At 40.7% G+C, this 13,121-nt stretch overlaps 1 protein-coding gene across 4 annotated transcripts in view; it reads right to left on the bottom strand.

Moving 5' to 3' along the window:
• The window catches only part of CDK12 (cyclin dependent kinase 12), a 41,370-nt gene extending 33,311 nt beyond the window's left edge, over positions 1-8,059 (bottom strand). For 2 of the 4 annotated variants that reach the window (XM_033848274.2, XM_033848275.2), the window contains exons 1-2: positions 6,428-8,058; positions 1,429-2,310 (exon numbers count right to left, since the gene is read on the bottom strand). In XM_033848274.2, the coding sequence (XP_033704165.1) occupies positions 1,429-2,310; positions 6,428-7,476 (1,931 nt within the window). In that variant the 5' untranslated portion in view covers positions 7,477-8,058. Of the gene's footprint in view, positions 1-1,428; positions 2,311-6,427 lie in introns of all 4 variants that reach the window. The other 2 variants (XM_033848272.2, XM_033848273.2) reach the window with 2 other exon arrangements.
• Positions 8,060-13,121: the final 5,062 nt, after the last annotated feature.

The following is a 13,121-nucleotide window of genomic DNA, read 5'->3' as shown; positions in this document are numbered from 1 at the left end:
AAGATTTAAACAAGGTTCCTGCGGATAGACAGTGGCCTAGGTTCCCTTTGGATGATACTCAATTGACTATTTTCCAACAAAAACTGTAAAAATATATCGCTTGTATCTATGAGAAGTATATTGTGTACCTCAAACAAATTTTTCTACATAAATTTCAGGTTCTGTTCTCCTTTGCAGTTCTCAGGATGTGGCAGAATTCATAAATACCTATTAATATTAGAAAGAGCATGTGAAATTTTTCTTTAAAATCAGATTTACAGCTATGTATAGTAATGGAGCCATTCTTTTAAATAATCTCTTTCCCTCTCATTTATTGCACTTGCACCTTCTAAAAAAAGTGCAGAGTGTAATCTGAAAAAATATAGATCTAAAGGGCTGAAATGTATCACTGTTCAAACTACTGATGTCACCTGGAAAGTAAGGGAAGCTTGGGAATTGGTCTGGGATGCAAGACCAATAATACTTATTTTTGTGCTTACAGTGGAAGTTTGTTGCGATAAGTGAAACTCATCCTCCAGAACAAGAGGGCAGAATCTCCACAGGAAAAAGAATAATACAAAGATTGCCATGGCATATGTCACTGCTAAATCATGTTTGTTTGGTGGTACTTGCCTGGCTAGGCCTGTCAAGAAATTAAACAAATATATTTCCTAATGCCTTCCATGAAATCAGATTCATGCTTCAAATTATTTCAGTTTTCAACACTCAGAGGACTCATTAAAATTAGAGCTCTTCCCATCACCCCACTGTGAATTTATATTCTAATTAGCAAAGATTCTACATATTGTTCTTTTCTTCTTACAGGATAATTAATTTTTTTAAAGCATCAGGAGGAAAAAAAAAGTAGCTATAAAAGACATTTTTGGGACCACTGAGGATATTATTATTATTGATATGCTACTGATATTATTTAATAAATGAATGATAAGTTTTTTAGGGTGATAAAGGTATTGTGATTATATAGGAAAATGTTCTTGTTAGGAGAGACATGCTAAAGTATTCAGAAGTGTCATGATATCTACAGTTAAAACAAATATGGCAGAAAATTAACAACTGGTGAATCAAGGTGAAGAGTATACAGGTGTTAATTATATTCTTTTAACTTTTCTGCAGCTATTTAATATTAAAATTTTCAACATAAAAATTTAAGGAGAAAAACACATGATTTTTAAATTTGAATCAAAATTATCAATAAATACACTTATGAGAAAAAGGGTTACGTAGACCTCAAACTGTAATTCTCTTTTCCTAATAAATGTCATATATAAGGACTTTTCCACTGAAAACCAAACATCAAAGGCATTTCCTATTCATGAAAGCATTCTAAACAGCCATTCATTAGATCAATTTTGACAAAGCTTGAGAACAAAAAATACATTACACTTAGAACAAGAGGGTTAAAATTTCCCAGTTAACCACAGGACTTACCTATCCATGTCATCATCTCCCAGTAATAAGGGTGGGAGGGGCAGAGGAGGCAACGTTGAAGTTTTTAGGTGTGGAATAGCAGCTGTTACAGACACTTGAGTCTTCACAGAAACCTGTACAGGGGGCTGAGAATTTGCCTGAGAGGACAGAGTTGATGTCCTTGGGTGAATAGAAGGGGGCAAAGTTGAAGTACTAGAAGAAAGAACCTGACTAAATGTTGGTTGGGGAGGAGGCAGAGGTGGTTGCTGTGGAAGAGCTGGTAGTGGAGGCAAAGGTGGCAAGGGGGGTGTCTGAGGCGGAGGGGTAGTAGTTGGTAAAGGAGGTGGAGAAGTAACTGTGGGAAGAGGTGGAAGGGTCTCCTTTTCAGATGTCTCTGTCTCTTTTGGAGTAGCAATCTCCTCTTTTAGTGCTACAGGTTTAGAGTCTCTTGTTCCCTGTCCTTTTGAATCTTTAAGAACAGGATGCTTCTCAGAGTTTTCATCCAACTTTATTTTCCCTGTATCTAAAGAATTTTTGACCTCTGTATTTAGATGTGTTACATTCACCAGTTCGGTATCTGGGGCAGATTTTTCCAATTTTACACCTCTGGGTAACTTTTTAGACTCCAAGCCTGAATCCTTAGCCTCTACTGAACTGTTCTCTTTTCTAGGCAAAAATATAGGTGAACCCTTGGATTCCTTTCCATCCATTTTTGCTGCAGCGGCTGCTGCTCTTTCCTTCTTTTTCCTACTGAGTTCAGCTCCCAAGCTGGAGTTCAGTGGAAGCCTGACAGGTGAGATACTGGAATGTCGACTGCGTGACCCGGATCTCTTCTTTTTACTATGAGAAGATGAGTGTCTTGAATATGCGGGACTTCTACTTCTAGACTTCATGGATTTTCTACTGGAAAAAGAAAAAAGCAGTTTAAAATGGATAGACTACAGCAATGTGGAATAGATCAGTTAAACAAACTATGAAGAACTGTAACTTAAAAAACCCACTGAGTATTTAGCAATCTTAAAAATAGATTAGGTACCATCAAATAATAATAATAATGTATCAATATTGGTTCATTAATTGTAACAAATGTAAGATGTTAACAATAGGGGAAACTGAGTTTGAGGACATAAAATAATTCTTTGTACTATCTTTACAATTTTTCTGTAAATTTAAAACTGTTCTTTACTTTAAAAAATAGATTAGAAGGAAATAAATCCTGCATGGCAACATATTTCAATCATATAATCTAAAAATTATCCACTACTTATTCAACTGAAGGAAGATGGATGGATACTTTTTTCCCATGTTAGAAAATACCCATATTCACAATGATTACTTTTAGCACTTTGGTTTAAATATCTGATAAACTGAAAACATGATTTTAAAAAGTCATACTTAATGCTAAACGTGGGTTATATCAATTAGGAAGTTAAAAGTAACTAGCACACTTCAGCAAAACCTAAATTTTTTAAACTAGACAGCTATTTTATTGAGAAATCCCAGGAAAAGTTTCTGTTCCTTGTATCCTCACTTTATAATTAAGTTGCACCTATACTAAACAAACCCCCAATTACAAGAGTTAGGATTTACAAAAACTAGATAAACCAGAGAAACTGTCTTACCAAAATAATTTATTAGAAGTTATTAAAACTATGATGGCTTCTAGTACTTTCAAATATAAAATGATTTCCAATAAACTTTTTAGGAATTCATAAAGCAAGGTATTATTGCATGTTCAACTTATCTTCTCCATTATTAAGGAAGGATTGGAAAGTAAAATCTGGGAATCTATAAGGCAGATTATTCTAAATTAAAACCCAAACCCTCATTAATTCTTTTTTGCTTTTTCATAAAGCCTAATGTGCTCAGGCCTCAGTGTGAGGAGGAAAAAAAATCAGCACAAAAAATGTGACTGGACAAAAGATAATTTGCGCAGTAGTGTAAAACAAATTGTTCCCATTCCAGATCTTCAATATCTCCCTTTATCGTTGATCATTGGTAAGGCTGATGTGATTCAAAATGTTTCAAAACAAATAGCATATACATGGTAGGTGAAACAACTCACATGATGTTAGTCATGATTTTCTTATACCTATAATGCTTTTTGGAAACTTTCTTCCACGTTTATTAAAATGTAAAGTTATCATTGGAATCAAAGTGCTCAAAACAACAATAACAACAATGTATATATGAACATGAGGATATAAAATACTGAAAGTAGTTAAGTGAATTTACCAAGTATCCACTTACCCTTCAGAAAACTAATACTTCTCTTATAAATAAGTGGCTAAAACAAGAGGTTTTCTCTGATTGAATTATAGGCTGGTCTAAAACTAACATTATCTCAGAAAAACACTAAGTAATGTCAGAGACCGTGCTCTACAAACCACTGTTTCTTTCATCTTTCAGCATGACTAAATCTTCCTAAGGAACTCTGCTACAAACCTTAAACTTCTGAACAGAAGCCTACAATTAATAGGACGTTTGGATGGCCATAAGTTATATAAACGTTACATTTGAGGTCCAGGTCCACTCTTCAAGGAAAAAAGGGGGTATAGGGAACAACAAATAGGTAAATGCAGGCAACAAAAAAAATTGTCTTCAAAAACAAATGTATTTTTTCCCTAAATTAAGTTAGGTCCCACCATTTGAAATGAAATTTCTACTATTAATCACTAATAATTTGGTGGATGCAAAGACCTTGCGTTTCTGCCAAAGCATTTTCAGTCTTTAAAAATGAAATCTTTTGTTTAATCTTGACTGTCTCTCAAGGAAAAAAAAAGAGAATACCATAAAAGGGATCTGTATGTTTCTCCACCCTGACTCTAAGAAATTGAATGAGGAAAACTACATACATAACGCACACACACAAACACATAATGCTCTTTTCAAGCCAACTAAAAATGTGCATGTGACTCCAGAATTATTATGTAGTGTTTATATTTGTGTCCTATAATACTGTGTCTCCAATTCTTTCTTGATTTATTTTTACCATCACTGCACTAGTTCCAACTAAGTGAGTAGAGGAAGAGAGAACTTGAGATTTGAATCCAAAAGGAATCACTGCAAAGTAGCAGTTTTTACTGAAACTTGTTTTAGTGTTTTAGCCTCAATGTAATTCTGTATTCCCAAACCCCATAACAATCAAAAATTCTCAGAACAGGCTTAATGAAACTACTCCCTCAAGAAAACAAATATTCTGAGAATATTTCTAAGGCATCCTTAAAAAACTAAGCAATTTTACAAATGGTACAGTTAAGACATCCATTTCACTGTATATAAATTTACCCCTCATCCCTCCAAAAAAAAAAAAAGTGAACTCTAGCTAATGGTGTACATGCTAAAGTGTTTATAGTGAAGTATACAGAATGGAACTTCACTATAAACTTCAAGTAAGTATGCAACTTACTTTCAGATGAATCAAAACAAATGAAGGTGGAGAGATGGATAGAGATGATAAAATGTATAGCAAATATTAATTGCAGAATCTAGGTGGGACATACTTGAGTCCTCACTACAATTCTTTCAACTTTTCTGTGCTTGAAAAATTGTAATAAAATGGAGGGGGAAAGCCTAAGGAACTTCAGACTCTAACAGCTAGGAACTCCTGTAGCTTGATGAATTCAAACTAGTTTACGAATAATTATAACTTTAAGTCAGCAAAAATTACTCACACTGACATATAAAAGACATGCATGGATTTTTTCAAATTCGCATAATTTCTCTACTAGTGTTCAACAACATTTCCCTCATTCATTGATAGAATTTACTGACTGGCTCCAAGTACCAGGCACTGTACCTGGCTATGCACTCATATTTACTAATTAATCCTCACAACAACTCTAGAAGTAGGTAGTTATTATTCTCATTTCACACACAGAGAAATTAAATTATACGCCAAAGGTCACAAAAGCAAGATTAGGATTCCACTCAGGTATAACTCCAAAGCCCAAGTTCTGCTTTTGAAGAAAAGCAAAGAGGAAGGTACATCTCACCACCTAGGAACAAGAACAGTTTTCTGTAGACAATTCACTTCAACAATTAAATTTCAAACTAACATGACTTTCTCACCAAAAATATCACAGTGAAGGTACTATTACCAATTTTTAAGAGAAAGATTTTGAAATTAACCTGTGGTCACAAATAAGTCAATGGTGATGCTGTAAATAAAATCAAATTATCCTTGGAAACAATTTCTGCTAGGTTATACCATAAAAGGGAAAAAGAACTAATTGGCTGAATTTCCACTAGAAACATCACATAAAAGACAGGTGTCTCGAGCTTCCCTGGTAGCGCAGTGGTTGAGAGTCCACCTGCCGATGCAGGGGACGTGGGTTCGTGCCCCGGTCCGGGAAGATCCCACATGCTGCAGAGCGGCTGGGCCCGTGAGCCGTGGCCGCTGAGCCTGCGCGTCCGGAGCCTGTGCTCCGCAGCGGGAGAGGCCACAACAGTGAGAGGCCCGCATACCGTAAAAAAGAAAGGAGTCTCTTGTAAGTTATCAAAAAATTGTCAATTAGGAAATAAACTTACAAGTTTGGAGACTCAGTGGACAGCACAAATGGTAGATGACTTAGGCAAATAGCCCCGAGATAATACAAATGAAAAATTTTAATTTCTTACATCTCCAATCAGGTCCAATGAAGCCTAAGGCACTAATACCAAAGTGATTTTTAAAAAGTTAAGACAAAGCAACTGAAATAGCTGGATAAACTCTGGGCACCAGTATCAATCCTATGCAGTCAGTAAGCAGAAGCCTATGATTTTTCTCACGTGGGAGCTTACAACTGAAGATCCCACCACTGGAAGTACCTACCTTTAGCAGCTGTAGGCATGTGAACTCTGCACTTCTCCAATTCTGGGTTAAGAGGAGACCAGACTCACCTACATGATGACTAGCCAATAGCAAAGTGTTCCAGTCAATGATGAACACTGGGGGCTTCAACAAAATGTTAACATGTCTAATCACCTGTTCCTCATAAGCCACCGAAAGAAGGAACGGGCTGTTAGACAAATAGCTCACCTGGGGAGCGGACTCCGGCTCAGAGAGCGCTTGCTCAGGAAAGGGCTGCTGGACCGCCTTCGGCCGTAGGGACTGGGTGATCTCCCACTGTAAGAGCCACTCCTTTCATAGCTGGAAGAACGTCGCCGGCTATAGGGACTCACAGACCTCTGTCGTCTACTGTAGGGACTGGGTGACCGTGTGCTGGACTGGTAGGCAGAAGGCTCCTTGTAAGGTGGGCTGATTGACTGCCTTCTTGAGGTACTTCCCGGACTCTTCTTGTAGGAGTCGTAATTGCTAGAGGTGTGAGATCTCGGGGGACTAAGGTCATAATCTTGGCCGTAAGAAGCTCCTGAGGGGCTATCATCTTGCTTGGGGCTGTCCGACCACTTCCGGTGGGGACTCCTGGACCTCCGTTTGGGGCTGTCCACGGTTTTGTAACTTTTGGGTGTTTCCCTTTTCCGATGACTTTTACTCCGGTCTTTGTGCCCGGACTTCAACTCGCGTTCTTTCCGGGTCTTCTCCTTATGGAGTTTGGATGACCTGGATTCCTTGTTGCTGCTGCTTTTGGAGACCTGCGTCTTTCCATGGTCATCATTCTCCTCATTTGAACGCTTTGAACTTCCTGATATCCGGTCCTTCATCGATCCCGACTTGCTGGAGGCTTCCAGGTTTTTTTCTTTCTCTGACTGTTTAGTTTTTAGCAAGTCCCGGGAACGTCTGTGCTGGTGGTGACGGTGTTTGTGGAGGCGGTCACTCCGATCAGTCCCGCGACGTTCATCATTCTCCCTCCGGTCCAGTTTGAAGGCCATGTCGTCAGAGAAGGTATCGGAATCAGAGCTAATGTCATCATACTCCACCAAAGGTTTGATAATTGTACCCAAAGGTGCTGCTTCGGGGGTCACCAACCCCATGTCTTTGGAGTGCTTGGACCTATGCCGCTTGTGCTTCGACACCAAGCGGTGACGCTCCCTGCTGTTGGAGCTGCCACCTCCCGATGACGGCTGCAAAGTTCCAGAAGCTCCTCCACTCCCGTCCTTCTTGCCCCCATGTCTCTCTGGATTGGGCATTCCCTTTCCCCTGGCCTCAAAATGGGGAAAAAGTTCCCCAGCACTCCAAAAAGTAACCCCCACCCTCCCCCCCAGCCCCAGCCCCACGCCTACCAAAGCGCCCCTACAAGGGGGTGGGGAGGGAAGGGACGGTAGCCCAGGCTCCTCCTCCCTCCCGACTCCTCAGCACCCTCCTACATGAGGTGGGGGGTGAAGGAGCCAGGGAAGAAATGAGAGTTCCTCAGCAGTGGAGTTGCGAGACAACGGGTAGCCGCTCGAGTCTGTTTCCCCTCCTCCCCACGCCGAGCCAATCCTCAGGCCCAGGCGCCGGGGAGGTCGAGGAAGTAGGAAGCCGACGGCCCGGGGCTGTGGGGCCGACTCCGGCTCTGGGGCCCTGTGAGGACTGCGCGGGCCCTTCCCCTTCCCGGTAGCCCGGCTCGGGGCGGCTTCCTGTCGCTGGGGTCCCGCGGCCTAGGTGCCTCACGCCCCCTTTGTCCCTCGCTACTGAAAGAGTCCCTTTTCTAGCTTCCGCCTCACCTCAGTACCTCACACTCACTCGCTCCCTCACAGAGGCTCACAGTCACACACTAGGTTAAACCGAAACAGCACTGGGAGGAAGGGGGAGGGGGTAATCCCAGGAAATATCGCGAGAATCTGCAGTACTCTCGCGGTATTTCGTGCTTCCTTTCACCTCTCCCCACTGCCTGCTCAAACAACGCGAGAGCAAGTCCCGGGCCAGAAACGCATTCCGCCAGATTCTCGCGATAAGATCCCAGCTCCGCGTTTGAGCAGAACTTTATTGAAACGGACTTAGGAGGAATTTTTAAATTCAAGACTTTATTAATAACTCATTGAACAAATACATATTCCCAAGTTCCGGCGCAAACTAATTTTTGCATACTCTGTAACAGCTCCTTTAAATACCACGATGAAAATATTGTCAACAGAATAAAGAGCAAATGTGGGGCTATTTCAACCCAAGTCCCTAAGTATTAACGATTCTTCCCACTTAGGTAGCATATACTACTACGTGCATTATTACTAATTCTCGTACTGCCCTGCAATAACACAATTTCCTCATCCCTATTTTACAAATAAGGAAACCCGGACTCAGAAAAGTTGAGTAAGTTACTTAGGGTAACAAAGCTAACCCAGCAAGGGCCAAAGAAGAGATAAAAATTCACGTCTGGGGACTTCCCTGGTGGTGCAGTGGTTAAGAATCTGCCTGCCAATGCAGGGTGCGTAGGTCCGGGAATATCCCACATGCCGTGGAGCAATTAAGCCAGTGCACCACAACTACTGAGCCTGCGCTCTAGAGCCCATGAGCCACAACTACTGAGCCTGCATGCTACGACTACTGAAGCTCGCGCACCTAGAGCCTGTGCTCTGCAACAAGAGAAGCCACAGCAATGAGAAGCCCACACACCACAGTGAAGAGTACCCCCTGCTCGCCACAACTAGAGAGAAGTCCCGGGCACAGCAATGAAGACCCAACACAGCCAAAAAAAAAAAATTCGTGTCTGACCTTAAGCTACAAGCTCTTTCATTGTGTGGCACTACCACTCTCCAGTCTGCTTAAAATCTTAAGAATCTTGAAAGCTCATCACCTCTTGAGATCATCTTCTGGCTCTTTTGGAATCATTTAGCCATTTATCTTCACACAGAAGATTATAGTTATGAACAAGCAAAGCATAGTATTCATGAACAGGAAAAAGTATCTTACACTGCCCCTCATTTTTTATCTTTCAAAATTCCTTGGCACATGTTAACTCATTCCATTCACAACTTACCTCTTCACAACTTACCCCTGAAATAGGTTGCATTAGTGAGGCGACTAAGGAACAGAGAAGCTAAGTGGCTTGTCCAAGCTTCCCCATTCTTTTCTTCAATAAATATGTGTGTGGGACTTTAAGGTCCTTCTCCGTGTACTAGTGCCCACTGAGACCCCTCAAGAAGGATATAGACAATATATTCATACCTCAAAACATAAGGTAATAAATGTCATAAGAATGATACAGAGCAGTGTGGAGGTTCAAAAGAAGGTTGGGAGTGGTAAGAGCAAGCTTTATAAAAGTATGACATTTGAGGGGCTTCCCTGGTGGCCCAGTGGTTAAGAATCCACCTGCCAATGCAGGGGACACAGGTTCGACCCCTGGTCTGGGAAGATCCCACATGCCGCGGAGCAACTAAGCCTGTGTGCCACAACTACTGAGCCCGCGTGCCACAACTACTGAAGCCCGCACACCTAGAGCCCGTGCTCCGCAATGAGAAGCCACCGCAATGAGAAGCCCGTGCACTGCAACGAAGAGTAGCCCCCACTTGCTGCAACTAGAGAAAGCCCGCGCGCAGCAGCGAAGACCCAACACAGCCAAAAATAAACAAATAAAATTTTTTTAAAAAGTATGACATTTGAGTTGGACCAGAAAACGTAGATAAGGATTTGTATATGAAAAGAGCATCCAGTAAATTAGGAGCCAGAAAACATTCTGAATGAAGGCAGAAAAATCTACTCTCCAAATCACTCCCTGAAAATGTTCTTGTTGCTTTGGGTCACATGGGTACAAAAAAAGTTTTTTACTTAAATGTTTGAGCCCATAAATCTTCATTAAAAAAAAATGAAAAAGACAGGGAATTCCTGGCTGTCCAGTGGTTAGGACTCTGTGCTCTCACTGCCAGGGGCCCCGTTTCCATCCCTGATGGGGGAACTAGGGTCCCACACGCTATGCAGCTCAGCCAAAAAAAAAAAAAAAAAAAGAAAAAGACCAAGTTTTTCATGACAACTTTTTAATCATCTACAGAAGTAAAATTAATACTATCAAGAAAAAAGAATAAAAGAGGATAGAATTAAGTACTTGAACTCAGGTGTGGTAACTCCTCATTCATTGCTGCAAGAGGGCCTGGATGTAAAGGTCTCCACCAGTGTCTAACATGATGGCAGATGACATGAGACTTAATGAGCTGATTAGATGAAGTGACTGGTCCACCTTATTAAGCGTTGGCATGAGTTCATCAAAATTACTCTGATTTTTTCTTTTTTTTTTTTTGTGGTACGCAGGCCTCTTACTGTTGTGGCCTGTCCTGTTGTGGAGCACAGGCTCCAGATGCTCAGGCTCAGCGGCCATGGCTCACGGGCCCAGCCGCTCTGCGGCATGTGGGATCTTCTCAGACCGGGGCACGAACCCGTGTCCCTTGCATCGGCAGGCAGACTCTCAACGACTGCGCCACCAGGGGAGCCCCATGTATCTTTTTGAGTTATAGTTTTGTCCAGATACATGCCCAGGAGTGGGATTGCTGGATCATATGGCAACTCCATTTTTATTTTGGGGGGCAACCTCCATACTGTTTTCCACAGTGGCTGCACCAATTTACATTCCCATCAACAGTGTAGGAGGGTTCCCTTTACTCCACAACCTCTCCAGCATTTATTATTTGTAGACATTTTAATGATGGCCATTCTGACCAGTGTGAGCTGGTACCTCACTGTAGTTTTGATTTCCACATTTCTCTAATAATTAGCAATGTTGAACATCTCTTTATGTGCCTGTTGGCCATCTGTATGTCTTCTTTGGAGAAATGTCTATTTAGACCTTCTGTCCATTTTTCGATTTTTTTTTTTTTTTTTTGGTTATTGAGTTGCATGAACTGTTTGTATATTTTGGAAATTAAGCCCTTGTCAGTCTCATCATTTGCAAATATTTTTCTCCCAGTCTGCAGCTTGTCTTTTCGTTTTATGGTTTCCTTTGCTGTACAAAAGCTTATACGTTTGATTAGGTCCCATTTGTTTATTATTATTATTTTTTAAAAGATATGGTACATTTTTAAAAATATTTATTTATTTATTTAGGCTGTGCTTGGTCTTAGTTGTGGCTCATGGGATCTTAGTTGCCGCATGCAGACTCTTAGTTGAGGCACGCATGTGGGATCTAGTTCCCTGACCAGGGATCGAACCCAGGCCTCCTGCACTGGGAGTGTGGAGTCTTATCCACTGGACCACCAGGGAAGTCCCCTGTTTAATTTTGCTTTTATTTCTATTGCCCTGGGAGACTGACCTAAGAAAACATCGGTATGATTTATTGTCAGAGAATGTTTTGCCTATTTTCTCTTCTAGGAGTTTTATGGTGTTATGTCTTTAAGCCTTCAAGCCATTTTGAGTGTGTCTAAATTTTTAAATACAACTGCTGAGATTGGCCAAAACTGGTGAGAATTGTGCCTTTGTAAAACAAGGGTTGCTTCCCTCTACAGAAAAACTTTGAACTCTGAAATTCCAGGACTGCATGATTTGCTTTATTTGCATGACCTCTCAGGGCAGGGAGTCAGGGCAACTCTGGGAAGCCCAAGGTGATCAGTCAGGTGATGACTGTAGTTTCCCTGTAAATCCCCCAAAGCAGGTCAGAAAGCTTCTCCTTAGGCTGTACACAAGGGGAAATATTTAACTAAAGTTATAATAATTTTCCCTCACCCCAAGGCCAATTTGTTAGTTTAGATTTTGGTTTAAAGAGTCCTCTGGAGTCTCCCACAAAGCTTAGTCATTTAAAATTTGTCCATCCTCCTCTTCTTGGCATATAAGATTACTCCTATGTGTACCTTAAATGCTTTTCTTATTTAATGACACGTCTCTCCTATCTTTACTTTTAGAGTACAAATTTTTCCACAATGTCATTTCAGCTGCATTTTCGGATGAGAAATAATAACTTATTCTATTCTGTGACTAAAATTTGGTAAAGTTTATTCTGTTTTCAAGTTTTATATGATTTAACATTTCCTAGCCACACTTAATACAGACATTATTGTTTATTTGTACAGAGAGCTTTCATGGGGAAATGTAACTGTGTATCCAACAGTGATGCTTTGGGCGTAAGAATAAATTAACAAAAAATTTTTCGGTGCCTACAATTACAGTGACCAGTCATATTTTCAGAACTCTAAATCAGGTGAGCCCATCAAGGGCTGGGACTGTGCTTTCAAGTTTATATTACCAGCTCCTAATACACAAGTATTAGGACTCCACAGATATTTGTTGGATGAAGAGTACTTTGACAACAGGAAAGGAAACAGCATTTTATTTTATTTTTTGTTTCTATTTATTTATTTTTTGGCTGTGCCACACGGCTTGTGGGATCTTAGTTCCTCAACCAGAGATCAAACCCAGGCCCTTGGCAGTGAAAGCATGGACTCTTAACAACTGGACTGCCGGGGAATTCCCACAGCATTTTAAATATGAACTGTCTTTGGAAATTCTCATTTGGATAAATGCTTTTGCTAGATTTACATGAACATACTTTTACACTAAAAAAAATTTGTTGATTATCTGAAATTCAAATTTAATTGAGTGTTCTGTATTTTATCTGACAACACTATCAGTTTATCCCAACAATATGTATTGAGTCTCTGACATGTGTCAGGAGCTAGGCTAGGCAGTATCACTAGACAGTAGTGAAAGCAGCCGCCCTTCCTGGATTTGATAGTTTAGCAGGGAAGACAGGCATTGAATGCATCATCATGTACTTAATTAATTTTGATGGTGAAAGTGGTATTAAAGAGAAATTTGAAATAATATAACGGAGGACCTGATCAAGTGACGTGTTAGAGAAGCCTTGCTTCTCTAGTCCAGAGCAAGAGACATTTACATTGAGATCTGAATAAGTTGGCCTCAGTGAGGAGAGGGG

The sequence above is a fragment of the Tursiops truncatus genome, chromosome 20 (genome assembly GCF_011762595.2).
Source record: "Tursiops truncatus isolate mTurTru1 chromosome 20, mTurTru1.mat.Y, whole genome shotgun sequence".
In the NCBI taxonomy this organism is placed as follows: Eukaryota; Metazoa; Chordata; class Mammalia; order Artiodactyla; family Delphinidae; genus Tursiops; species Tursiops truncatus.
The sequence above is the reverse complement of the archived record's forward strand: the minus strand, read 5'-3'. Positions and strand labels throughout refer to the sequence as shown.